Source organism: Taudactylus pleione, unplaced genomic scaffold, assembly GCF_031769625.1.
Source record: "Taudactylus pleione unplaced genomic scaffold, aTauple2 ptg000331l, whole genome shotgun sequence".
Lineage (NCBI taxonomy): Eukaryota > Metazoa > Chordata > Amphibia > Anura > Myobatrachidae > Taudactylus > Taudactylus pleione.
This window is the reverse complement of record NW_028284732.1, coordinates 1,789,427-1,814,374: the sequence shown is the minus strand read 5'-3', so window position 1 is coordinate 1,814,374 and position 24,948 is coordinate 1,789,427. Positions and strand designations below refer to the sequence as shown.

At 43.3% G+C, this 24,948-nt stretch overlaps 1 protein-coding gene across 4 annotated transcripts; it reads left to right on the top strand.

The window, feature by feature from the left end:
• PHB1 (prohibitin 1) lies at positions 1-23,625 on the top strand. Of its 4 annotated transcripts, none has more exons than XM_088443559.1 (7): positions 1-68; positions 15,021-15,123; positions 16,511-16,672; positions 16,798-16,940; positions 19,985-20,101; positions 22,437-22,532; positions 22,842-23,625. In XM_088443559.1, exons 2-7 carry the CDS (start codon positions 15,036-15,038, stop codon positions 23,055-23,057), a joined length of 822 nt encoding a protein of 273 aa, XP_088299685.1. In that variant the 5' UTR covers positions 1-68; positions 15,021-15,035; the 3' UTR covers positions 23,058-23,625. The 4 variants fall into 4 exon arrangements, with proteins under 4 accessions (XP_088299685.1, XP_088299684.1, XP_088299682.1 ...); XM_088443558.1 differs by lacking the exon at positions 1-68 and adding an exon at positions 75-166; XM_088443556.1 differs by lacking the exon at positions 1-68 and adding an exon at positions 12,115-12,216.
• Positions 23,626-24,948: the final 1,323 nt, after the last annotated feature.

The following is a 24,948-nucleotide window of genomic DNA, read 5'->3' as shown; positions in this document are numbered from 1 at the left end:
TACACATGTCATAAGCTACAGCAGGGCTTTGGAACGCTTGTATTTAGGGAAGTCTGACTGCGACATAGGTGAGCAGCCTTTTTAAAAAGTGATGCTGGAGCCTACAGTGTAGTGGTGTAGACAGCGTGATTGAGTCTCCATGTCATTTGGGCTGTGAGAGAGCCAGGTAAGGTGTGATTTTGAAAACATATTACTGATTATGTGCTTGGGGAATGAGTCACCGTGCCATGCACTGATTTGGAACGCATGTCATTAGCTACAGCAGTGCCTTGGAACGCAAGCTTGTATTCAGGGGTGTCCGACTGCGTCATAGTATGAATTGCTATACGTGTCGCGCCCAGCTAAGCCTAATGTCCATACATTGAATGGCTACAACTATACAATATGTGTTTATGATGACTTGTAGAACCAGTCTTGAAAAAAGTTCTAAATAGAACTGAAACATCGACCAGTGTTTTTTTTGTACTGTGCTGGTATCTATATATGCATTAAATGGTTAATTTGCACACGGTGAGTGCATTCTTCCCAGCCTAAATAGGGAATATCAAGGATACATAGGATCTTTTCCAGGATGTTGAAGAGCACCCCAAAGTTATTTTTGGTACAGGTGTGAGTGCAGGACTTGAGTGGATATATATATATATATATATATACATATATAGAAGCAAGTGTATAATGAACCGAAATTTCAAGTTCTCATATATATATATATATATATATATATATATATATATATATATATATAATAAAAGACTATGTGGGATAAGCGCCAATGATCAGTATACCGTCACTATCCATATGGATCAAAGCTGTACCAACTAAATATCAGCCTAACCAATATAGGCATCAGCTCTTTGTCATTAAATAATTAGTGGTGATAAATCTACTAATGGCATAGAAAATTGTACATAGAGAATGACTGTAGAGCGACTGATTTAGTTGTTAATAAATATATCTATTAAAACCATGTGTGAAATTATGATGTGTTAGCTGTATAATAAAGTGCAAATGCTGATATATAGATATATTCAAAAAACCATATGTATGAATAATAAAGTGCAACTGCGAATTGTGCAAATAAATGCAAAATTGTGCAATAATGTGTAATCATTAGTGCAAAACAAGCTGACTCATATTCATATATATATATATATATATAATATAGATAATCAATTATTTTTGATTATATTAAAAGCCCATATAAAACTTAAGGGAAGATACCAAGTGTAATAAGTGATAAAAAAAACAAGAAATGTATTATCACAATAAGATTAAAAACATACCAATTAATACACATACTGATAAAAAATAAATAAATAAAAGGATTGAATAGGTAGAACAGCTTATCTGTGGTAGAGGTTTTAAAAGTTCATGTAGCAGGCATGGAAAACATCAATCTCCAACGCGTTTCGTCAATACAAGACTTCTTCAAGGGAGTGGTGTTAAGCTGTGGGGTCTGTTTATATACCCCCAGCAAGGGACTCAAATGAGGAGCAATTAGCATGAATATCCAGTAAACGCCCCTTTTTTCAAACTATAGGTAACATTCAGAATGCCTGCTACATTAACTTTTAAAACCTCTACCACAGATAAGCTGTTCTACCTATTCAATCCTTTAATTTATTTATTTTTTTATCCATATGTGTATTAATTGGTTTGTTTTTAATCTTATTGTGATAATAAATTTCTTGGTTTTATTTTATCACTTATTGCACTTGGTATCTTCCCTTAAGTTTTATATGGGCTTTTAATATAATGAAAAATAATTCATTATATATATATATATATACCGTATATACTCGAGTATAAGTCGACCCGAATATAAGCCGAGGTACCTAATTTTACCACAAAAAACTGGGAAAACTTATTGACTCGAGTATAAGCCTAGGATGGGAAATGCAGCAGCTACTGGTAGTAATCCCCCCTCTGGTACTGTCCCCAGTAGTAATCCCCCCCTGGTAGTGCCCCCAGTAGTAATATCCCCCCCTGGTAGTGCCCCCAGTAGTAATATCCCCCCCTGGTAGTGCCCCCAGTAGTAATATCCCCCCCTGGTAGTGCCCCCAGTAGTAATATCCCCCCCTGGTAGTGCCCCCAGTAGTAATACCCCCCCTGGTAGTGCCCCCAGTAGTAATACCCCCCCTGGTAGTGTCCCCAGTAGCAATATCCCCCCCTGGTAGTGCCCACAGTATTAATCCCCCCCCTGGTAGTGCCCCCAGTAGCAATATCCCCCCCTGGTAGTGCCCACAGTATTAATCCCCCCCCTGGTAGTGCCCCCAGTAGCAATATCCCCCCCTGGTAGTGCCCACAGTATTAATCCCCCCCTGGTAGTGCCCCCAGTAGCAATATCCCCCCCTGGTAGTGCCCCCAGTATTAACCCCCCCTGGTAGTGCCCCCAGTAGCAACATCCCCCCTGGTAGTGCCCCCAGTATTCCCCCCCTCCCTGGTAGTGCCCCCAGTAGCAACATCCCCCCCCTGGTAGTTCCCCCATTATTAATCCCCCCCCTCTGGTAGTGCCCCCAGTAGCGATATCCCCCCCTGGTAGTAGCCCCCCCAGTAGAAAGAAATGTAAAAAAAAAAACCACTTACCTGTAACCCCGCTCCTGGTCCCGACGCTGCTACAGGCTCCTCCGCCGCTTTGCATAATGGGAGAGACGTCGTCATGACGACGTCTCTCCCATTACCCACTGCGGGAGCCGGAAGATGGCTCCTGCAGTGGGAGCAGCAGTAGCCGCTGAGAGTCTGACAGACTCTCAGCGGCTGCTGATTACACCAAACACATAGCTGCCGGCTTCGGCGGCTGTGTGTTTAGCAGTGTGTAGTGCTGACCGAACTCCGTCCGGTCAGCGCTACACACGCGGTGCAGGCTGTGTCACAGTGACACAGTCTGCACCGCGGCCCGCATGGTACGCTACTCAGCAGCGTACTATGCGGGCATGACTCGAGTATAAGCCGAGGGGGTGCTTTTTCAGCACAAAAAATGTGCTGCAAAACTCGGCTTATACTCGAGTATATACGGTATATATATATATATATATATATATATATATGAGTCAGCTTGTTTTGCACTAATAATTACACATTATTGCACAATTTTGCATTTATTTGCACAATTAGCAGTTGCACTTTATTATTCATACATATGGTTTTTTGAATATATATATCAGCATTTGCACTTTATTATTCAGCTAACACATAATTTCACACATGGTTTTAATATATATATTTATTAACAACGAAATCAGTCGCTCTACAGTCATTCTCTATGTACAATATATATACACACACACACACACACACACACACACACACACACACACACGAGTCTCCCATATGCAAATATTCCGGAATACGGAATATTTTTAGCATGACTAAGAAAGTGAAACCTTTGCTTTCTGGTGGTTCAATGTACAAAAATTTTGTTTAAAGCACAAAATTATTAAAAATATAGTATAAAATAACCTTCAGGCTCTGTGTATAAGGTGTATATGAAACATAGACGAATTTCATGATGTACACAAACCTTTTTTGATGCACAAAATTATTAAAAATATTGTATAAAATTAACTTCAGGCTGTGTGTATAAGGTGTATATAAATCATTAATGCATTCTGTGTTTAGATTTGGGTCCCATTCCCAAGAGATTTCATTATGGTATGCAAATATTCCAAAATACCTCTGTGTGAAGGTCTGGGTTTGTTGTGGACCCAGGGTGGTGACAGGAGCAGACACAGAAGCAGATTTAAATAAAAAGGTGGAGTTTTTAATAAGTGATGTAGCAGACATGGGAATGGCAAAAGAAAAAGTCCAGGTTTAGCACTAAAGTGCACTTGATAACTGTGAAGCAAATGGGAGAATGTCCAGATAGTGACAGGCAGGAAATGTCCAGTATGCAGGTTTGGTGAGCTGTAACGAAGTGCAGGCAGAGGTAATGAAGTCCAGCTGGGAGTTAGAGTGTGAGGCAAGGTGCAGGGAAACAGCAGGTTCAGGTACTCAGGCAGGGGAAAGGTAAATGGAGGGTGCAGGGTGAGTCCAGCAGGTTTGGTTCAGGCAAGGTAACAGGCTAGTAGTGCTTCCAGGCAGACTGGTAAGGCATAAGTACTCTCTCTCAGCCGCAGCTGAGAAACACGTTGCACTGGCAATGAATGAAGGCTCTGGACCTTCCTAAATACCAGGTGCCGCGCTGTGACTGGCTGGAAAGAGCACATGACCCACCAGGATTGGACAGCTTGAATCACATGACCTGAGGCAAGATGGCGATGCCCATGCCAAACGGAACGGAAACACCACCAGGCCTCAGTGACAAGGTGCCCGCACAGAACCACGTGCAGCCAATGCCCCTCGCCAAACACCAGCACTGCTGCCAGAGACCCCTCGCCACAATGACCTCACAGGTAATACCCGGTGACCACCAAGCCGAGAAACCCTGGCCATGACAGTACCCTCCCCCTTATGGGTGGCCTCAGGACACTCACCAGGTTTCTCCGGATGGGCAGCGTGGAACCTTTTGATGAGTGCAGGAGCATGGATATCACGGGCATCAGTCCAACAACGCTCCTCTGGACCGTAACCCCTCCAATCCAAGAGGTACTGCAGATGTCCTCTGTGGATACGAGAGTCCAAGACTTGGGAAACCTCAAACTTCACGCCTCTTTCAGTCTGGACACGGGGAGAAGCAGGCAGGACACTGTGGAACTTATTCAACACTAGGGGTTTAAGCAGGGAGATATGAAAGGAGTTGGGAATTTTCATGTAAGGGGCAACTGAAGGCGATAAGCCACGGGGTTAATAATTTCTATAATGGAGAAGGGCCCGATGAAGCGTGGAGCAAATTTCATAGATGGTACTCTGAGCCGTAGGTTCCGGGTGGACAACCGGACTTGGTCTCCAACTTGCATACATGGTACTATCCTACGCTTTTTGTCAGCTTGAAATTTGTAACAGGAGGACGCTTTCTCCAGGTCAGCATGAACTTAAGTCTAAATTTCTTCATATCTCTTTACATTGTCTTCCACAGCTGGTACATCAAAGACGGGCAGGCTTTGAAATTGAGAAACCCGAGGATGAAGACCGTAGACCACTTGGAATGGGGTTTGGTTCGTGGAAGAATGGTAGGAGGCATTATGCGCAAATTCAGCCCATGGCAGCAATACAGACCAAGTGTCTTGGGAAGATGTCATGAAAATTCTCAGGAAGGTCTCAAGGTCTTGATTAACCCTCTCGGTGGAACCATTGCTTTGTGGGTGATAAGCCATAGAAAAATTTAGCTTTACTTGCAATACTGAACATAAGGCTCTCCAAAATTTTGCTGTAAACTGAACACCACGGTCAGAGACTATCTCGGCAGGAAGACCATGGAGATGGAATATATGTTGTACAAACAAATGAGCTAGGTCAGGAGCAGAAGGTAATTTCTTTCGTGGTATGTAATGGACCATTTTTGAGAATCGGTCTACTATGACCCAAATGGTAGTGAACCCTTGAGAATTCGGCAGATCCGTGACGAAGTCCATGGAGAGATGCATCCATGGATGTGATGGAATAGGTAGCGGCAACAACTCATCAGCTGGAGCCTGACATGAAGACTTATGCTGAGCACACAAGGAGCATGAAGAAATAAACTCTGACATGTCCGCTTTCATGGATGGCCACCAATAGCCTCTCTTCAGAAATTCCAGGGTCTTCAGGGTACCTGAGTGACCTGCAAAGTGAGAGGAATGAGCCCAGGTGAGGAGCTGCTTCCTTAACTCCGGGGCCACAAAGGACTTCCCAGTGGGAGGCTGTACTTGTAGGGTGGCAAATACTCTTGACTCCAAGACAGGGGTATTTTGTTGATTCTCCGCTTTGTCATCATAGAGGAGAGATCTGGACAGAGCATCTGCCTTTTGATTAAGGGCTCCAGACCGGAAGGTCAGGGTGAACTGGAACCGAGCAAAAAATATTGCCCATCGGGCCAGACGAGGACTCACGCACTGGAGATTGTTGAGGAATAGGAGGTTTCTATGATCTGTGAAAACTGTGAAGGGGAACTTAGGGCGGGATTCAGAGCTGCTCGTAAGCGGCCGCTCGTTCGCTCCGAGCGATGTTTGCCCAACTGCGCATGCGTACGGATCGTAATACGCATGCGCGAACCAATCAGTGCGGCCGAAAATCGTTTGTTCGCTAAATAGCGAATGCCTATTTTGAGTGACAGAATGAGGCGTATGTGGGTGGTAACAGGGGAAGGTGCTTGAAAACGGGGAGTGGAGATCCAAACGCAGGCGTGCTTAAAGGTCAAAACGGGCGTTTTAAGGGTGTGCATAATTAATACAGCAGCATCATTGACCACGTCACTGGGTTATTTTATAGCCAGAACTGCTCGCAAGATTGTGGTAGCAAAAACCAACCACAAGAATAGCGAGCAGTTCATACGCTGGTCGATGTACTCGATTAATCTAATAAATCGCGGACATGACGTAGGATGCGAGCGGCCAGGGGGCGTATTTTTTAAAAAAATGACCGCAAGTTTTGTTCGCTCGTTCAGACATAGAGGCATGAACAGACCGCAAAGCGCGAACGGTTCATTTGAATAGCCACCCCTATTTTCTGGACGAACGACCGCAAATAGCATCCGGCTCTGAATCAGGCCCTTAGCCCCTTCCAGCAGGTATCTCCATTCTTTTAATGCCACTTTCACTGCCAGGAGTTCTTGTTCACCTATGGCATAATGCCTTTCGGCAGGCGAGAATTTCTTGGAGAAAAACCCACAGGGATGAACTCGATTATCCTCATAACGCTTGGAAAGAACTGCACCCACGGCCTCTGAAGACGCATCCACTTCCAATAAAAAAAGGCCTGTCCAAATCTGGTTGACGTAAGACTGGAGATATTGATGAAACTGTCTTTCTTACAGGTCGTATCTTGGGAAGACAGGATTTCTGACAGTCAGTTCCCCATGAAAGAATCTGCATAGAACACCAGTCTATCCTGGGATTATGCTGGCGTAACCAGGGTAGTCCTAAAGTTTCTTGGGAGGCCTCAGGTATCATTAAGAACTTCAAAGACTCGGAGTGGAGTGCCCCAACACGGACTAATACTGGTTGAGTCTCCTTGGTGACCACTAATTTAGCTAGAGGCCATCCATCTACAGAGGTCAGTGAGATTGCGTGATGGAGAGATGAACAAGGAATCTCTAGTTTATCAACTAGACAAGAAGTCATGAAGTTTCCGGCTGCTCCAGAATCCAATAGAGCAGAAACAAAAACAGGCTTAGGTTTAAGATCCAAAGCTAGGGAAATTTTTAAATCTTTAGTATTAGGGGACGGGCTCATAACTCCTAACTTGATGTCCCCAGGGTCAGTTAGGAACGGACGTTTCCCGATTTACGGGAGCAGGAGGCCACCAGGTGACCCGAATCTCCACAGTATACACAGAGGTTCTTTAGCATACGTCTCTGACGTTCCTCTTTGGAGAGATGGGTTTGGTTCACCTGCATAGGCTCCTCATCTATAGGAGGATGGGGTGTACAGGTAGGCAAGGGAGGAGTGAATGACTTTTGCCGGTCAGTTCTGTGCTTTTCAGCCTGATGTTCTCTGAAGCGTAAGTCAATTTTATTGCAGAGTGAGATCAACTCATTTAAATTAGTGGGAAGCTCATGGGTGATCAGATTATCTTTTAGCCGGTCTGAAAGGCCATGCCAAAAGGCTGAGGTGAGGGCCTCCTCATTCCACCTAAGCTCTGAAGCCAAGATTTGAAACTGTACAGCATATTGGCTGACAGGACGGATTCCTTGTCTCAGGTTCATGATACTGGACGATGCTGACAGAGTGCGTCCAGGTTCGTCGAAAATCCTCCTGAATGATGACACAAAGGCCCTCATTCAGAGCCGGACGCTCTGAGCAGAGCGCTCGCTCTGAATGAGGGCCATCCTCCATAAAAATGGAGCGTCCTCCTGGACGCTCGCATAGCTGTGGGTCACCACCCACAGCACATACGAGCGTGCAGGATGATGGTCGCGATGGTCTTGACCATCGCCAGTGCGACCAGAAGCCTGTGGTCGGGGTTTTCGACCACAAGCCCTGGAGTGAATTTGGCTCTATCAGAGCCAAAATCACTCCCACTGACATCACTAGTGATGTCAGTGGGGCCGGCTTCTGACGGTAGGCGTTCCCTTGGGAACGCCTCCGTCTGGCAGGCACGCCCACCAAAGGGGGCATGCTGTCAATCAACATCGACAGCACGCCCCCTTTGATCAGACACAACGAGCGAAGGAAAGTCCTTCACTCGTCGCGTCTGGCGCATGCGCACGACGGAGCTCCCTCCGTCGTGCGCATGCGCAGTGCACACCATCGACCCACTTGCGAGCGGACAGCCGCTTGCGAGTGGGTCTGAATGAGGCCCAAAGTCCGCATAGTTATCCAGCAGCGAGTCTGAACGCTCCCAGAGTGGGGAGGCCCAATCCAAAGCTGAGCTGGACAAAAAAGACACAATGTATGCCACATTAGTTCTAGCAGTGGGAAAGTTATCAGGCTGTAAGGTAAAGTGTATGTCGCACTGATTTAAGAAACCACGACAGAGCTTAGGATTGCCGTCAAATTTGCTTGGCATAGGTAGGTGTAAACGAGGGCATACCCTGGTCCCTGTATTAACAGGCACAGTAGGAGGTGTAGTTGCTGATACCCCAGGGGTGGTTAATGATGTTTGCAGATTATCTTGTCGCTTAGACATCTCTTGTAAAAACTGAGCCATTTGATGCTGCATAGTTTCCAGGTTTTCTAAACGACCAGTAATACAGCAAAATAAATCCACTCCAGACTCCTGTTCCGTGGCCGGATCCATGGGGCCAATGCAAACTGTGAAGGTCTGGGTTTGTTGTGGACCCGGGGTGGTGACAGGAGCAGACACAGAAGCAGATTTAAATAAAAAGATGGAGTTTTTAATAAGTGATTTAGCAGACATGGGAATGGCAAAAGAAAAAATCCAGGTTTAGCACTAAAATGTACTTGATAACTGTGGTGAAACAAATGGGAGAATGTCCAGATAGTGACAGGCAGGAAATGTCCAATATGCAAGTTTGCTGAGCTGTAACGAAGTGCAGGCAGAAGTAATGAAGTCCAGCTGGGAGTTAGAGTGTGAGGCAAGGTGCAGGGAAACAGCAGGTTCAGGTACTCAGGCAGGGGAAAGGTAAATGGAGGGTGCAGGGTGAGTCCAGCAGGTTTGGAGCAGGCAATGTAACAGGCTAGTAGTGCTTCCAGGCAGACAGGTAAGGCACAAGTACTCTCTCTCAGCAGCAGCTGAAAAACACGTTGCACTGGCAATGAATGAATGCTCTGGACCTTCCTAAATACCAGGTGCCGCGCTGTGACTGGCTGGAAAGAGCCCATGACCCACCAGGATTGGACAGCTTGAATCACATGACCTGAGGCAAGATGGCGACGCCCATGCCAAACGGAACGGGAACAGCAGGCCTCAGTGACTATGTGCCCGCACAGAACCGCGCGCAGCCAATGCCCCTCGCCACAATGACCTCGCAGGTAATACCCGGTGACCACCATGCCGAGAAACCCTGGCCGTGACATTCTGGTCCCAAGCATTTTGGATATGGGAGACTCAACCAGTATATATTAAAATACCACACATTACATTTGCCTAAATCTAGGCAAATGGATTAAAAGAAGAGAAATCCAAGTGGCCAGAAGCATGTAAGCTTCTATCTATCCATCTATGTCAAATGAACCCACTTGACCCTGCCTCATGTTTCTTTTATTTGTACAAGTGCAGCCTATTTAATGATTTCCAAATACTGAAGTTACATTGGGTGCCAGGATGCAGTAGTAAATGTATTTGATATATGCTGTAATGGCAGACAAGGGGGGGAGGGCACCAAATTACTGTCTTGCCCCGGGTGACAAAAATCCTAGTCTAAACCCTGAAACATACTACAGCAACTGCACAAAGAAAAAATAGCAAAAGTGCACTGTTTTGGCACTTGCCGATACCAATGTTCAATTTAAGCTCTAGTAATTACCATAGTGGTTGCAAATCAAAGAACCCAAATATATAACCTGCTGAGACCTCATCCTCCTCAGCTGCATCAGATAGCCATAGGCTAGCAGAAGCTTATAGCATTTGGAATCCATCTCAAAACCACTTTGTAGAGCCAGACAACACAAAGTAGAGCAAACTAGCAAAGTACAACGTTCAGCAGGGTATAAAACCAAGCCTCACTAGTCACAGAGCAGAGTGTGCCCAGATGTAAAATAGATAAGCCCTCTCCTATTGAGATTCCAGCAGATGCATCACGAGGTTGTTTGCTGCATACAATATATCGTAAATGATTTGCAATCGCTTTACGACACATCTGATCGTATGCTTGTTTGTACAATCGTTCCATTTCTTGGCACAAATCGTAAAGAATTTCAAGGGAAGAATCTGAAGGGAAATCGTACACGAGATTGGAACGTTTGGAAATCGTACCATGTATGGGACGCTTAACTGTTTTGCATCTCCTTTACATTTGGATGTAAATCAATTTTATGACACGTCTCTCAGATGTAGCAGTACACGTCCACTTTAACGCCGCGCTCATAGGTGTTGCTTTAACAATCTCCCTGACATGCTATATATATATATATAGCAATGTGAATGGCTGCACTCACGGGTTAATGCAAAAAGGGTGAGGAGCCCAGTCTGTAGTTTCTGACTCAGAGTTGTACGCAAACCCGATGGTCTGCGTACAACTCTGATGGTTTTTGATCTGCGCATGTGCAGATTTTGTACTGCAAGATTGTTCACAGTGCCCGCTAAGCATGAATGACAAAGGACGACGACAGCCAGGGTACCAGAAAACTGGGGCATTAGAATATTGGGGTTGATTTGCGTAAACACGATGGTTTGCATATAACTGTGATGTTTGAAGATCTGCGTATATGCAGGATCTGTACTGCGCATGTGCAGATCTCCTTCTGTGTGCTCACACGCAGTGCCCAGATGCCAAAAGCCTGCTTGACAGGCTGCAGCTGGGGTGGCCAGGAAAAACGGGGGACAGTTGCCCCGACTTCAGGGCATGCTGTATCCAGTGGCTGCATTCTTCAATGCAGCTTCACAGGCTTTAGCTCTGTGAAAACACTGGCTATCCTGAGCAACTCAACCCACTCAGATGACAAATGTATGATCAGTTGCTGCATTCTTTGATCCTCTTAATTGGTTACAGCTAGATCCCTTTCCGTAGATGGACCCTGACGTCATCAGTTACTGTCCAACGTCATTCCCTATCATCCACATGGGCATAGAGAAGGAATATAATCTTGTGGCGAGAGCAGTGAGCCACTGAGCCCGAAGCGTGGCGAGCGAAGGGAGCCCGCGAGGGGCCAACTTTGTTCTTTTGGTGGACAGTATGGGCAGAAAACTGCACTTCCGCCCTCACTTACGTTACTTCCAGGTACAAAATCTGAAGGGGAAATATACCTTACCCCTCTGAATTAGGCCCGTTATCACACAGCCGCTGCGTACAAAGATGCAGTGGCTATGTGATGGCATAGAACTCTGAATCAGGGCTTATAACCAAAGTCACTCTGGGCAAAATTTACTAAGCGGCGGTTTCTATTCTATTCCCTGGCGGTTTGGTGGTGGGTTCTATTCTGTTCTAAACCCCGGGAGTTTGGTGGTGGTTTCTAAATGACAGCCCTGTTCTATTCTATTCTAAAATGTTTGACTGTGGTTTGGCAGCGGTTTTGCTATCTGCAAATTTACTAAGGCCAAAACCACTGCAAAACTGCCATCAAAACACATTTTAGAGTACAATTGAACAGAGCTGTCATTTAGAAACCGCTGCATAACTGCTACCAACCCCCGGGGTTTAGAACAGAATAGAACCCGTCACCAAACCGCCGCTTAGTAAATTTTGCCCTCTCTGACTCTGTCTAAACTTCAGACACGCGCTTTCCTCCTCCAGTCTCGACTACTGCAGCGCAGAGTTGCAGACTACAGAGCAAAGTGTAGCTGTAGCGCGACAAATGTGTCAACACCATGCGTCTGCCGTATCCCGGAGCATTATGTGTATTGTAGTCTCAAGGCACGCGAAGTTAGAGGCAATGAAGTAAAAGATAGACTACAAATCCCAAAAAGCAACGCTCTGCCGATTGGCAAATAACGTAGATTAGAAGGACAGAGGTCGCACATGCGTAGTTGGAGCACTGGTTTTGTGGAGGTCACCGTTGCACGCTGCGAAGCTTCGAGGAGGTGAGTGCGGGAGCGGCGGACCCTGATCGCGGGATCATTCAGCTAGGGGCGAGGAACAGGTGGGGGAAACATGTACCGGGGAAGTGGGTGTGATAGAGGGCAGTAGGAGCTATGGCTGGTGAGTTACAGGCAGACAGCCTGGAGGATACGTTCAGGTGAATGCTGGATACAGGGAATGTGTCCCTCTATTTGTGCACAACCCAGCAGTGTGTAATAACTCACCGGTCTAGACTATAGGAGTCAGTGGCTGAGGGGTTAATATCCCAACACAAGTGTGTGTATGTGTGTGGCACAGAAGAGATCCTGTAACAGGCCTGGGCAATGTATCCCAACAGATGAGAGCCTGCAATTATGTGAGCCATGCAGAAATGTTTGGGTGGAGTTGTGAACAGCTCATATGAAGGATGTATTACAGTATATGTAGCTTTTGCCCAGCATATTATACAGCCTGCGATAGTGTACCAGTTTGTGGGCCCCCATAAATGTTAAATGTTACCCCTTTCCATAAAATGTTTTTCTACCTCTCAGTGCCTTTACATAAATGATTAGACATGAGCCTGTAATGTAACAAATAATGGCATTACATCAGCCTGTGTTGTACAAGGCAAAAAAAACCCAGTACACACCTGCTTTTGAACTCACATTAGGAATGACACTGGCCATTCATTTGCATTCATTTCTGCTCCATCCCCACTGCACTTGGGACTAATTATGAGTTACTGATACTAGTCGCTTACCAACACAATAATCAGTGCTGTTCTCAACTATTACATGCAAAAACAACTGTTATGTGCTTATTGTGAAGACTTGTCACCTTCTGCCTCTTCTGGCAGTCACAAATGAAAGAACTGACTGGGGGATATATATTTTTGCAGGGGAAAGGAATTAACTTACAGGGATAAAGACAGAATAAGGCACATAATGCAATGCAATTTACACCCCTCTCCCTCCTAACTAACTTGACTGTATTATGTTTTAATAAAAAGACCCTAGCTATCGATATTTTACATTTATTTTAACCATGCAGAAAATAGAGATGGACATTGAATCGTTGTTGGCATGAAATCGAGTGACCACTACTAGCCATAGCCTCAAAACCATGTTATGGTATAACCATAAATGGTCACTATATGCACAGAAGCAAGCAGAGCTTTGCACATACACATATAAGCTGAGCTGTGGACGCCACTTCTGGTTGTCTGTAGCGGCATACAAGCTGTCAGCCATCAGATGGGCATCGGAAAACACCATCTGATGGCTGGCAACCATCGATTCCCTGCAATTTGATGGGAAAAGTACTTCCTTCAGATTGGGAACATCGATGGTTGCTAGCCATCAGCTTCCGATGTCCATTTCGAGCTGGAAACAATATTAATCATGGTTTCATACAGTATCTGGACTAGTAATTTCCCTTCCCTCATAGTTTTATAAATATACTATTTAGAAAATTGGTGGTTGTAACATCTGTAGGTCTTGGTTGTAGCCAAATGAAAAAAAAATATTGGTGATTGCTCTGGATCTACAAATTATCATTACCTCTTTATTGCAGATACCAAAAATTAGTGCATGTTTAGGAATGTATGTAGACTCCATTTTCTATGATCCTGAAGTGTGACCCAAGAGCTGAATAACAAGATTACTGTCCAATTGAATTACACATGAGTGGCCATTGGATGAGATACAACTATTTGGAGCTTGGGTCAAGCAGTGTCCCGTGGGTGGGGAAAACTGCGGTGTAGGGATCACCGCCAGTGAATAGAGCGTCCGGCATCTCTTCACAGAGAAGGGAGCGCTTGGGGGAAGCCTGGCATGTCCGTAAGTGCCGGGCACCCCCCTGATAAGGATGAAAAGGTGGTGCGTTTTAAAGAAACAATCCCTTTTATCGTGGCCAAGCCCCCTTTATGGGTGTACACGCGCCTTGGTCATGCACCAGAGTGCCCTTTTTCTAGGTCCGGCGCCAGACCTACAGTGAACACTATACACCAACTTACATCGCTTTGCTTATCTCAAAATATCTCCCAACCTGTGTGTCAACCCCACGCATTACCTGCTCCCATTCAGTTACAAGACTTCTTTTGGGCTGCACCTATTCTATAGAATGCACTCCCATGCACAATAAAACTTTCCTGTAGTGTCCAAACGTTCAAGCATTCCCTTAAAACTCACTTTTTCAGACAAGCTTATCAAATCCCAGAACTACCTACATAACCTCCACAAGCTATCCTACCCAATTACATCCCCACTATACAGTCCACACACAACTTTACATATTTTCTCCTCCTTCTCTTTCACACCCTCCTAACCCTTGGCCAACACTGCTGCTGTCTGACTAGATTATACAGCCCACCAAGAACCTATGCAATCTGGCTGGACCAATAAGCAATATGTAGCACCTATCCTTGTGTATCTAAGCCTATTTCACTATAGATTGTAATCTTATGAGTAGGGCCCTCTTACCTGTCTGTTTTTTACTACCCAGTCTTATTTTGCTACTGTATGTTCCCAATTGTAAAGTGCAATGGAATATGCTAGTGCTATATAACTGGAATGTAGTCAGGATCCCAACCATCAGAATGCCGACGGTCACAATACTGACAGCGGCATCCCAAAGGTCACAATCCTGACAAATCCCGACAGTTAGGGTTAGGCTGTGGGAGGATTAGGGTTAAAATACTTACCAAAATCTGCTGGGATGACGTTGTCGGGATTCTGACTGTTGGGATCCCGTATCCAACCCGTATAAGTAACTTAATAAATATTGATAAATATGTGACTAAATAATACATTATGTCCATCTTGTACAGGGCTAGTGTTACACAATGGCAGCAAAGTTGTTGGAATCAATTGGAAAACTTGGTCTGGGATTGGCTGTGGTTGGAAGCGTTGTAAACTCTGCCTTATATAATGGTGAGTGATACATGTATAGCATAATTTTATAGTTTTTCTCTTCTGTCTCAGTTAGGGAATATCACACTAAAATGGCCCCAGCATATGCCTGTTCACCAGTATATTTACTCGTCCACTCCTGGTGATCTGTCTTGTCTCCATCGTTTCAGTGAGAGCTGAGAAGGGTGGTGTGCTTGTAGCGTGCGCCCCTCACTCTTACTGCATATGATAGAGATGGGCCACCCTTGTTTTTTTATATAGATGTGTTTTTGCCATGCCTTATATACACATGGGCCATATTCAATTAGGAGCGAAAAGTCCATACTGGACTTTTCGCTCCACATCGGAGGTTTTCCGGGGATAAAGTATCGGGCCCGCTTTATCCCCATATTCAATTAGGAATGGCCGAAATCCAGATCCGACGGAAAGGTAAGTTTCGCAAAAAAATGGGAATTTTCGGGAAAAGGTCCTGGGACCCCCTAAAGATGTCCAGACATGGGGGATCACTATGGTTAGCCCCGTTTGGCTGCTGAAGGGAAGTTGGGTTTTTAAATAGCCACGGCAGGTGCTTTTTTGCGCCTGTGAAGAAGGGGTAAAGAATAGCACTTTTTTTTTTCCCCCCCCCCAAAAAAATATGGGTGCAAACATATTTTTAGTCCCTAAAGTGCATTTTGAAAATTCTTCAAAAATGCACCTGCCGCTACCACCCGCATTCTTTAAAACTCCTGCCGCATACTTGGGAACCCCCCCTGAATTAATTTGGCTATTTAGGAGTCTATTTACTAAGCAGTGTTACGAGACAGAGTGAAAAGTGATAGGTAAGTGATAAGGTGCCAGCCAATCAGCTCCCAACTGTCATCTCACAGGCTGTGTTTGAAAAATGACAGTTGGGAGCTGACATCACTTTTCACTCTGTCTCTTAACACTGTTTAGTAACTAGACCCCTTAAAAACTTCCCCATATTTTTTCTTATCTGAAAATGAAAATAATTATTTTGGTTTGTCCCTATTTTTTTTTTTTACTTTACTTTTTTTGACACAGTTCGTTTGTAGGGGCTATTCCCAGAGGTGCAGGCTATTTTTTTTTTTTTAAGCCTGCACCCCTAAACCCCAATTCTGCACTTTTTTTTGCCATGTTTGAAAACTTATCTCTGTTTTTTTCCAAAGACTTTTCGCACCGGCGAAAAGTCTTTGAAATTGAATACTGGGATAATTCAAACATGTGAAAATCCGACTTTTCGCAGCCTAATTGAATACCCCCCATGGACTGTATAAAGACATTTGCACCTCTGGAGTGAAAGTTTACAATAATGTTGGAATAAAAACTGTTCTTGCTGCTTTCTACTTTTAAACTTTTTTTTTTTTTTTCTTCATTCCTTTTCCGCTTTTTTTTTCTCAACACCCACTAGTGGATGCTGGACACAATGCTGTCATTTTTGACAGATTCCGAGGGATTCAGAATGAGGTAGTGGGAGAAGGTACGCATTTCCTCATCCCCTTGGTACAGAAACCAATCATTTTTGATTGCCGTTCACGTCCTCGCAACGTTCCTGTTATCACAGGAAGCAAAGGTAGGTAGCGATATAGCAAAATATCAGTCCATTTATTATCTTTTTGATTGTTGAGAAAATTGTTATATTGAGAAGGAAATGAAAATGGTGTGTAACATGTAGGTTACTATTGTCTGTCTCTGCAGATCTGCAGAATGTTAATATCACTCTGCGTATTCTTTTCCGGCCTGTTGCCAATGAATTGCCACGGATCTTCACCAGCATCGGAGAGGACTATGATGAGCGTGTCTTGCCGTCTATTACTACTGAGATTCTTAAATCAGTGGTGGTAAGTTTGTGCTGGAGCACCAAGATTTACTATGTGTGAATTTGTGGCTCAGAGTAGAATTTCATATCAATCATTATAAAACTACATGGCTGTACAGGGAGTTCAGCAAGTCCCTCCACGGTGATTGTTCAAATAGGGGAGCCACACCAACAGCCAGTGAGTTCCAGCCGGTGATGTTTGGGGTGACTGTGTGGCTCCCCTATTTGAACTTTGGACTGCGCTGCAACCCCACCTCTGGAGCCATCACTATCTGTCACACACTTAGCACACAATCACTGCGGAGGGACTTTCCGAACTCCCTTTATTTATAGTCCAAGGAAATTCAAATCTGCAGACAGCAAAACTAGGCATTTAAGGGTACTCTATGTAGAAATGTACTGTACGGATTAGTCATTTTGACTTTGCTTTAAAAAAAATAATAATTTAATGTAGATGTTTAGTTTTGTATATGTTTGCTATTCACTCACCTTATTTTCTTGAGACACTGAAAAATTAGGTAAGCAAATACTTGATCCATGAAACTTGGACCTGGCTGCTTAGTAATGTCAGTTATACATTAACTGCATCTACACATTTAAATAGTGGAAAATATCACTTAAATACTGGGCACAATTGAGACATATGATGGGATGATTTAAAGTAAATCACAGCTGTTATTGTAACGGAGTGCCTGGCTCATGGAAATATCAGACACAACAAAAATTAGAACCAGCACATTCAGACTGCAAAAGTAGAAAAAAATTAAATAAAACTAAATCTTGAATCAAAGCACGTATTCCAAATATAGTATGATCTTAATGTAGACAGAAGGCACATGTTAAAGAAAACCAGGGTTTTTATCGAGCAAGGTGCATAGGGGGGGGATTAATACTGGGGGCACTGCTTGGGGGGGGATTAATACTGGGGGCACTGCATGGGGGGGGGGGATTAATACTGGGGGCACTGCATGGGGGGGGGATTAATACTGGGGGCACTGCATGGGGGGGGATTAATACTGGGGGCACTGCATGGGGGGGGGGATTAATACTGGGGGCACTGCATGGGGGGGGGATTAATACTGGGGGCACTGCATGGGGGGGGATTAATACTGGGGGCACTGCATGGGGGGGGGATTAATGCTGGGGGCACTGCATGGGGGGGGGATTAATGCTGGGGGCACTGCATGGGGGGGGGATCAATACGGTGCACTGCATGGGGGGGGGATTAATGCTGGGGGCACTGCATGGGGGGGGGATTAATGCTGGGGGCACTGCATGGGGGGGGATTAATGCTGGGGGCACTGCATGGGGGGGGATTAATGCTGGGGGCACTGCATGGGGGGGGATTAATGCTGGGGGCACTGCATGGGGGGGGATTAATGCTGGGGGCACTGCATGGGGGGGGATTAATACTGGGGGCACTGCATGGGGGGGATTAATACTGGGGGCACTGCATGGGGGGGATTAATACTGGGGGCACTGCATAGGGGGGGGAATTAATACTGGGGGCACTGCATAGGGGGGGGGAATTAATACTGGGGGCACTGCATAGGGGGACTAAAGGGCATTAATGTGCGGCATCATTTGTAAGGGGTATTACTGCATGGCATAATGTGTAAAGGCCGGGCATTTAACCTTTGATAAATATGCCTATTATTACCTAAAGCGTTATTCATAGGCTAACCATACTATCACTTTAAAACGGGACACATGAATTAATTACAAAGGTTCTGTGACTAGTTGACTTCATGCCTGGATTTCACCTGGTTTTAATGAGCCACAGAACCTGTGTCCCAGTTTAAAGGGTTGATATGGTAAGCCTACTTATTCGCTATGGGTTTTGTGAACAGACAAGTCATATTACCTGAAAGATCATGAAGGCATTAAAACATGCATTTAAGGGGCATGTGGGGATATCTGATGCTGTTGGGGGTATCAGATGGGCATTTTATAAGGGCATGTGGGGATGTGTGGTGACCTTTGTGCAGTTGATGCAATCGCAGACATTTACTATTGTGGTTTTTTTTTTGTTTTTTTTACTAACGTACTAAGTGTAAATAGAATTTATTATTTAAAATATTTGCTTATTTTTTATTTGGTGGCTAATTATGAATATACATGTAATACAGGTTCTTCACATCTTTTGACTTACAACATTTGATCTGAATGCAGTGTTCAAGGATTGACTGTCCAGGAGCTGAATTGAACAGTTCTGATGCACTTTCTTGATTCCTAGAATTCAGAGAGAGATGTATCAAGCCGTGGAGAGAGTACCAACCAATCAACTTCTAACTGCCATTTTACAGTCTGTGTTTGAGAAATGACAGAAGCTGATTGGTTGGTCCTTTTATCTTTCCCCACAACTTGATACATCTCCCTTTTAATTCCTAGAATGGATCCTGTGATGGCATGTAATTGCTTCTAAATGCTAATTCTAGGTTATGTTATATGTGCAGATAGCTTTTTTTTTTTTCATCCTAGCCATACACACAATCCTAATTTAGTAAATATGACAAATACGGTAAGAGTATTAGACTAATAAATTCAACTTATTTGTTGCATATTTCATGTACTTAGTCCTATCTCACTTATGGTGCATACACACGTTCAGATCAGATAACGATAAAGATATCGTTGTCTGATCGTCCTGCATGTGCTGGATGATCGATATCGAACATCCAGCACAGCACCAACCCCCAAACAACTACAATGATCGCGGGTCCCTATAGTAACCTGGTCCATATTGACCAAGTTGATCAGTATGCACAGGCGATGGTCGTTATCGACTATTTGTGCCTGCGCATCGATGGTTGTTGGAAGGGGCCAAAAACTGGACGATTTGTACGTTAACTATATGAACGATATCGTTTAAATAGTCAAGTTTAATCGTACCGTGTGTACGCACCTTTAGTGTGTTATAGCCTTGTTACAAAGCTATCAATATTTTCTATTGAGCAACACACATTTGTATGGTGCAGTGCTGATCTCTCCTGGTATATTGAAACTTAGGTAATGTGTATTCTGCAATCATGACCTTGGTCCATTTTCTATATGTATCTTTAACAGGCACGGTTTGATGCAGAGGAGCTGATCACTCAGAGGGAGCTGGTTTCCAGGCAGGTCAGTGAGGACCTAACTGAGAGAGCAACCACATTCGGGCTTATCCTTGATGATGTGTCGCTGGTAAGTTAATTCTCTTTTTTTTCTGTGAAAAGTATGGACTGATAAGTTAGAAGGCATTGTGTAGCCGAAGGATAAGCAAGCATGTCTGCCTCACTTTCCATAAAATGTCAAGTAAATGTAAAGTGGTTGCGCCTCATCTATTGGTACCTGAAGCTGAAGGTAGCTCCTACTGCTTCTCACATAAGTGTATTACAGTATGTCCCATACTTTTCAGTAGGGCTATATAAATTGAAACAAATTTTGATCCCGTACCAGAGAATGTGTAATCTCATATGAGCGCTCTCATTTTTTTTTATTTTTAACATTCGTTATTTATTATTTGACATCCCACTTCCAAGAATTAACAAGTGTACTCGATTGTTGCTTATATTCAAACAACAATTGTAAATTCTGAGGATTCTTGTACTTGAGCGGTGCGACCAATAACGCTATATGTTACATTAACTTACAAACCGAAAAAAGAATAGTCTTTCAATATGGTGCACTCTTAGTCACTCATATGTTCCACAGAATGTTATAATAATCTATAGCTGTTAAAATAATTAAATCTTTATTTGTATCACACTAAAACATGTTTGATAGGGACACCAATACTTCGAAATAGAAATAAAACCAATATAGAGATTCTTAAACAAAAATATAGACAATACTTATGTGAATGATATCAAAAAACAGAATAAAGTGAATTAAAAATGATTTCCAAATACCGCTGTTTTATGTTATGTGTATATTATTAATAGACTTTTAATTTAAATAGGTCTCTGTTTATTTTCATATCTCTCTTTGTAAAGACCTTATATTATATTTTCAAAACAACCCCTTACAATGTAAACTGTGAAAAATAGTGAGCTCTGCTCTTAATGAATACACACATCACTGTATATGGTAATAGTTCTAATAAGGTCTGTCACTCGCTAGCAGCCCATGTCTCTAATATCATGCTTTGCTATACTGCCTATATGTATCCTCCTATATCATAATAAGCTACTATTGTAACGAGGGGATTGTGGCAGAGTAGTTTATTATAATATTGCAACATTAGTTGCCTGCATCCTGAAACTGCTGCTAGGAAAAATCACTGTTTAATCAGCCAGTCATCTTTATATTGTTACCCATGGCATTTGTTATCCTCCACTTTTACAATACAGCAGGGGAAGAAAGAGAGATAAAATGAAGTCCTGAACGGCTTCACGCTGTATATGCTGTGAGTCACACGTTTGGTTACAGTATAATCAGCCAGTCGTGTTAATGTTATTTCACACAGTGCATATAATCCTCCGCATTTACAATATAGCGGGGGGAACAAGAGAGATATATAGAGTGAAGCCCCGGTCGGCTTCACACTTTACATGCTGCGAATCACAAGTCTAATTATAAAAAATTTTGACAGCGGTACATACTGGAAACGCTGACGCGCGTTTCGCCTAAGGACTGTTTTTATCAAGGCAGGTCATCCAGAGCACTAGTTTCCGTCCTCATATATCCCCTCAGCCTTATCTTTATTGGTCCATTTAAATATACTCACTGATCACTGTTTATTCCATTGGCCCTGTAGCTCCGTGTTAGCGTCTCATCAGAAGACTATTATGGAGCTTATTTCTCGGTAGATTTTTAGTAAGAGCCGTTAAGTTTCTGACCTCATTCTCCATGATACTAATTAAGTATAAACCTTTGTATGCAATAACTAATTAGTAGTTACCTACATAAGTTTCTTTATACAGAAAATTACTAGGCAATAAGCCACTTATTCGCATTTTATTAATTTTCTGTACGTGAAAAGTCTTTCTAATTGAATACGGGGATAAGTTTTTGACTGGCGAAATGACCTCATCCGCGATACTTTTCCGCGGATTTGGACTTTTCGCCTCTAATTGAATACAGCCCATAATGTCAATCAAACTGTTGCACAAAGTGATTTGGAATAAGTGAACATTTAAATACTTTGTAGGAATTAATACTTTTGAGTACAAAATGGCAACAATCCTTTTCCTTATAAAGCTTAGTGGATGATTGGAGAACATTGTGCTTGTATAGCAGGAGATGCTCACTTAATTGTAGGCCGACTGTTGGCTAGAATTGGCCTATAGTAAAACACATACCCCCCAAAATATCTATCCTTTTTTTTTTTTTTTTTTTCATCTCTCTTCAGACCTGATAAAATATTTAATCATTATAAGGTATTTGTAAATGTATGTATGGAGACTTGTATTTTATTAATTGTAGGGGTTTCAACATAAGCGTGTTCCAAAATCCACCTTAAAATAAAAATAAATTCAAAGAGGACAACTGCCTATATGTAAACACTTTACATTCAGTATATTTCTATTCCCTGCAGACGCACTTGACATTTGGTAAGGAGTTCACAGAAGCCGTTGAAGCCAAGCAAGTAGCCCAGCAGGAAGCGGAGAGAGCCAGGTTTATTGTGGAGAAGGTAAAGTCGTAGATCATTTGGGGTCGGTGGTTATAAATTTGGCCATTTATAGGCTCTTATGAGAAGTTGAAGAATTTTTCCTGGGCAGTTTAACAGCAAGATCTATAATGTACAATTTATGGCTTCCTGCATATAAATCCTAGCCAGCCTTAATTTTATTTATTTGCTTTTTTGGGTGAGCCTGAGCAATGCTTTGCCTCTGTCCGTTTGACTACTTTCACTGACCAAGAGATGAGTCTAATTTGAAATTCTTTATTTTCATTTATTTATTCTGCTACCACTCAAAGAATTTCTAATCCCTTTTTATAGGCTGAACAACAGAAAAAGGCTGCTGTCATATCTGCTGAAGGAGACTCTAAGGCAGCAGAATTGATTGCAGTATCCCTAGCAGATGTTGGGGATGGTTTAATTGAACTGCGCAAACTGGAAGCTGCTGAAGATATTACATACCAGTTGTCACGATCCCGTAATGTCACCTACTTGCCTTCAGGACAGTCCACGTTACTACAATTGCCACAAGTCTAGAAAGCATCATATTAACCATAATTATTAATTTGTCACTCATTGTCCAAAGTAAGGACTTCATAATGTAGGGAGCAGTGGACTTTATTCTGACAGTGGTAACTCTGTAGTAAAGTGGACTAATTACAGTCTAATTATGTTAAGGAGCTAAGTGACCTAGAATAGACTTAAATTTTCATGTTGATGCAGACTGTCCTAATAATGAAATGCATTTCCAGCCATTAGATTGCTCCTGTGTGAGGACATTTCACATTTTAATGTAATTACAGTGCTGTACAAAACTGACTGCAAGCACTTTCATTACATGAGAAATGATGTTCTATATATAGAACCATACAAGTTACTTGCAGTAGTACTTTCTGCCTCGTGGTCACTTAGCTTTGATATGGAGTCGACTGTAATCGAAGGATAGCCAATCTGCTTCTTCATCTGTTAAATGTAATCCCCAAGAATCTGAGCTTGCCATCTTTTCCTTGTTCTTGTTGTATAGGGTTCTCTTTTGCTGAGGCTGTCTTTTTGGCTCTCAGACTTCCAGTATATAAGGCTTTTCATTAAAAAATATGATAATTTACCTGTAATCTGTGTGTATTATTTTAACATATTACATATTGAAAATTGATGTTTGCACTCTTATGATCAGCAAAAACTTGATACATGAAGTAGAGGAAATAACAGTGGTGGGTATGAGTATCTAGTTGGTTAGAGTTGGTGCTTGACAATATAGACTTTGTTGAAATTAGTCTTCATAGCTTCTTTAAAAGTTTCAGGAAAGTGATGTGATAAAGTAAAGGCTGCCATGATGAGGACCTGCATGCGAGAAGTCTTGCTGCTTTGCGATGAGATAATGGGAAAGGGAGAGGCACCAAATCTTGCTCTTATTATATTTAATCTAGGGTGGTGGAGGAGGTCCCCTGTAAATATTCAGGGAGGTCTCATTGTACAAGACAACCTGTCGCTCAGATATCAATCCAAATAATTTACAGGCATTTAATGCAGTTTTTTCCCAACTCCAGTCCTCAGTGAACCCTAACAATGTGTTTCCATATTTCATGCTTCAGCACAAGTGTATTCATTACTCAGATTCTGTGAAGAAATCTGAAAAACATGCACTGTTCGGGTTCTCTAAAGACGAGTTTGGATACTGTCTGAACACCAGCATGAGGAGTCAATGTTGCTGCTGAATAAATGAGAGAAAGAAATGTGAGTAAGCAAAAGATAAAAACAAATAAATACTGGAGATTCCGATCATTAAATATAGGGCTCTGCTTTAACCCTAGAACAAGGGTTGGCAACCTATGGCACTCCAGATGCTGTGAAACAACACAACGCAGCATGCCCTGCCACTGTTTTTCTGTTAGCATATGTTAAGAATGTGGCAGGGCATGTTGGTATGTATAGCAGCTGGAGAGGCACAGGTTGCCTACCCCTGCCCTTGAATTATACGGTGGTATCAATCCACCTGTGCTCAAGCATTGCTCTCCTTAAGTTGAGATGTATCCACGCCAAGGTGGGCTTTCTCTAACACTATCGCATCTGATTGTGTCAGAGGAGACTGCCAGCGGCTACTGAAACTGAACTTCCAGCAGCTGCCAAGCTCAGCCCACCTGGCCTTATTAATAGTGCCCATCCTACTGAGCAAACCGCAATGGAAGGACCAATACTAATTAAATTCACTTAAAGCAGGCCCGGCCAAAAGGTCTATCGCGATCTACCGTTCGCTCGCGGCAAACTTAATCATAGCAACTGGGAACGCTGGCCTCTGAAACGATCAGAGACTAAAGAAGCCTCTGATCGCTTCAGAGGCTAGCATTCCCAGTGATGCAGTGCGCGGGTGTCGTCACCTGCGACGTGAGGAGCCTGCGTGCCTGCTGGATCAAGTAGGCAACAACGGCGG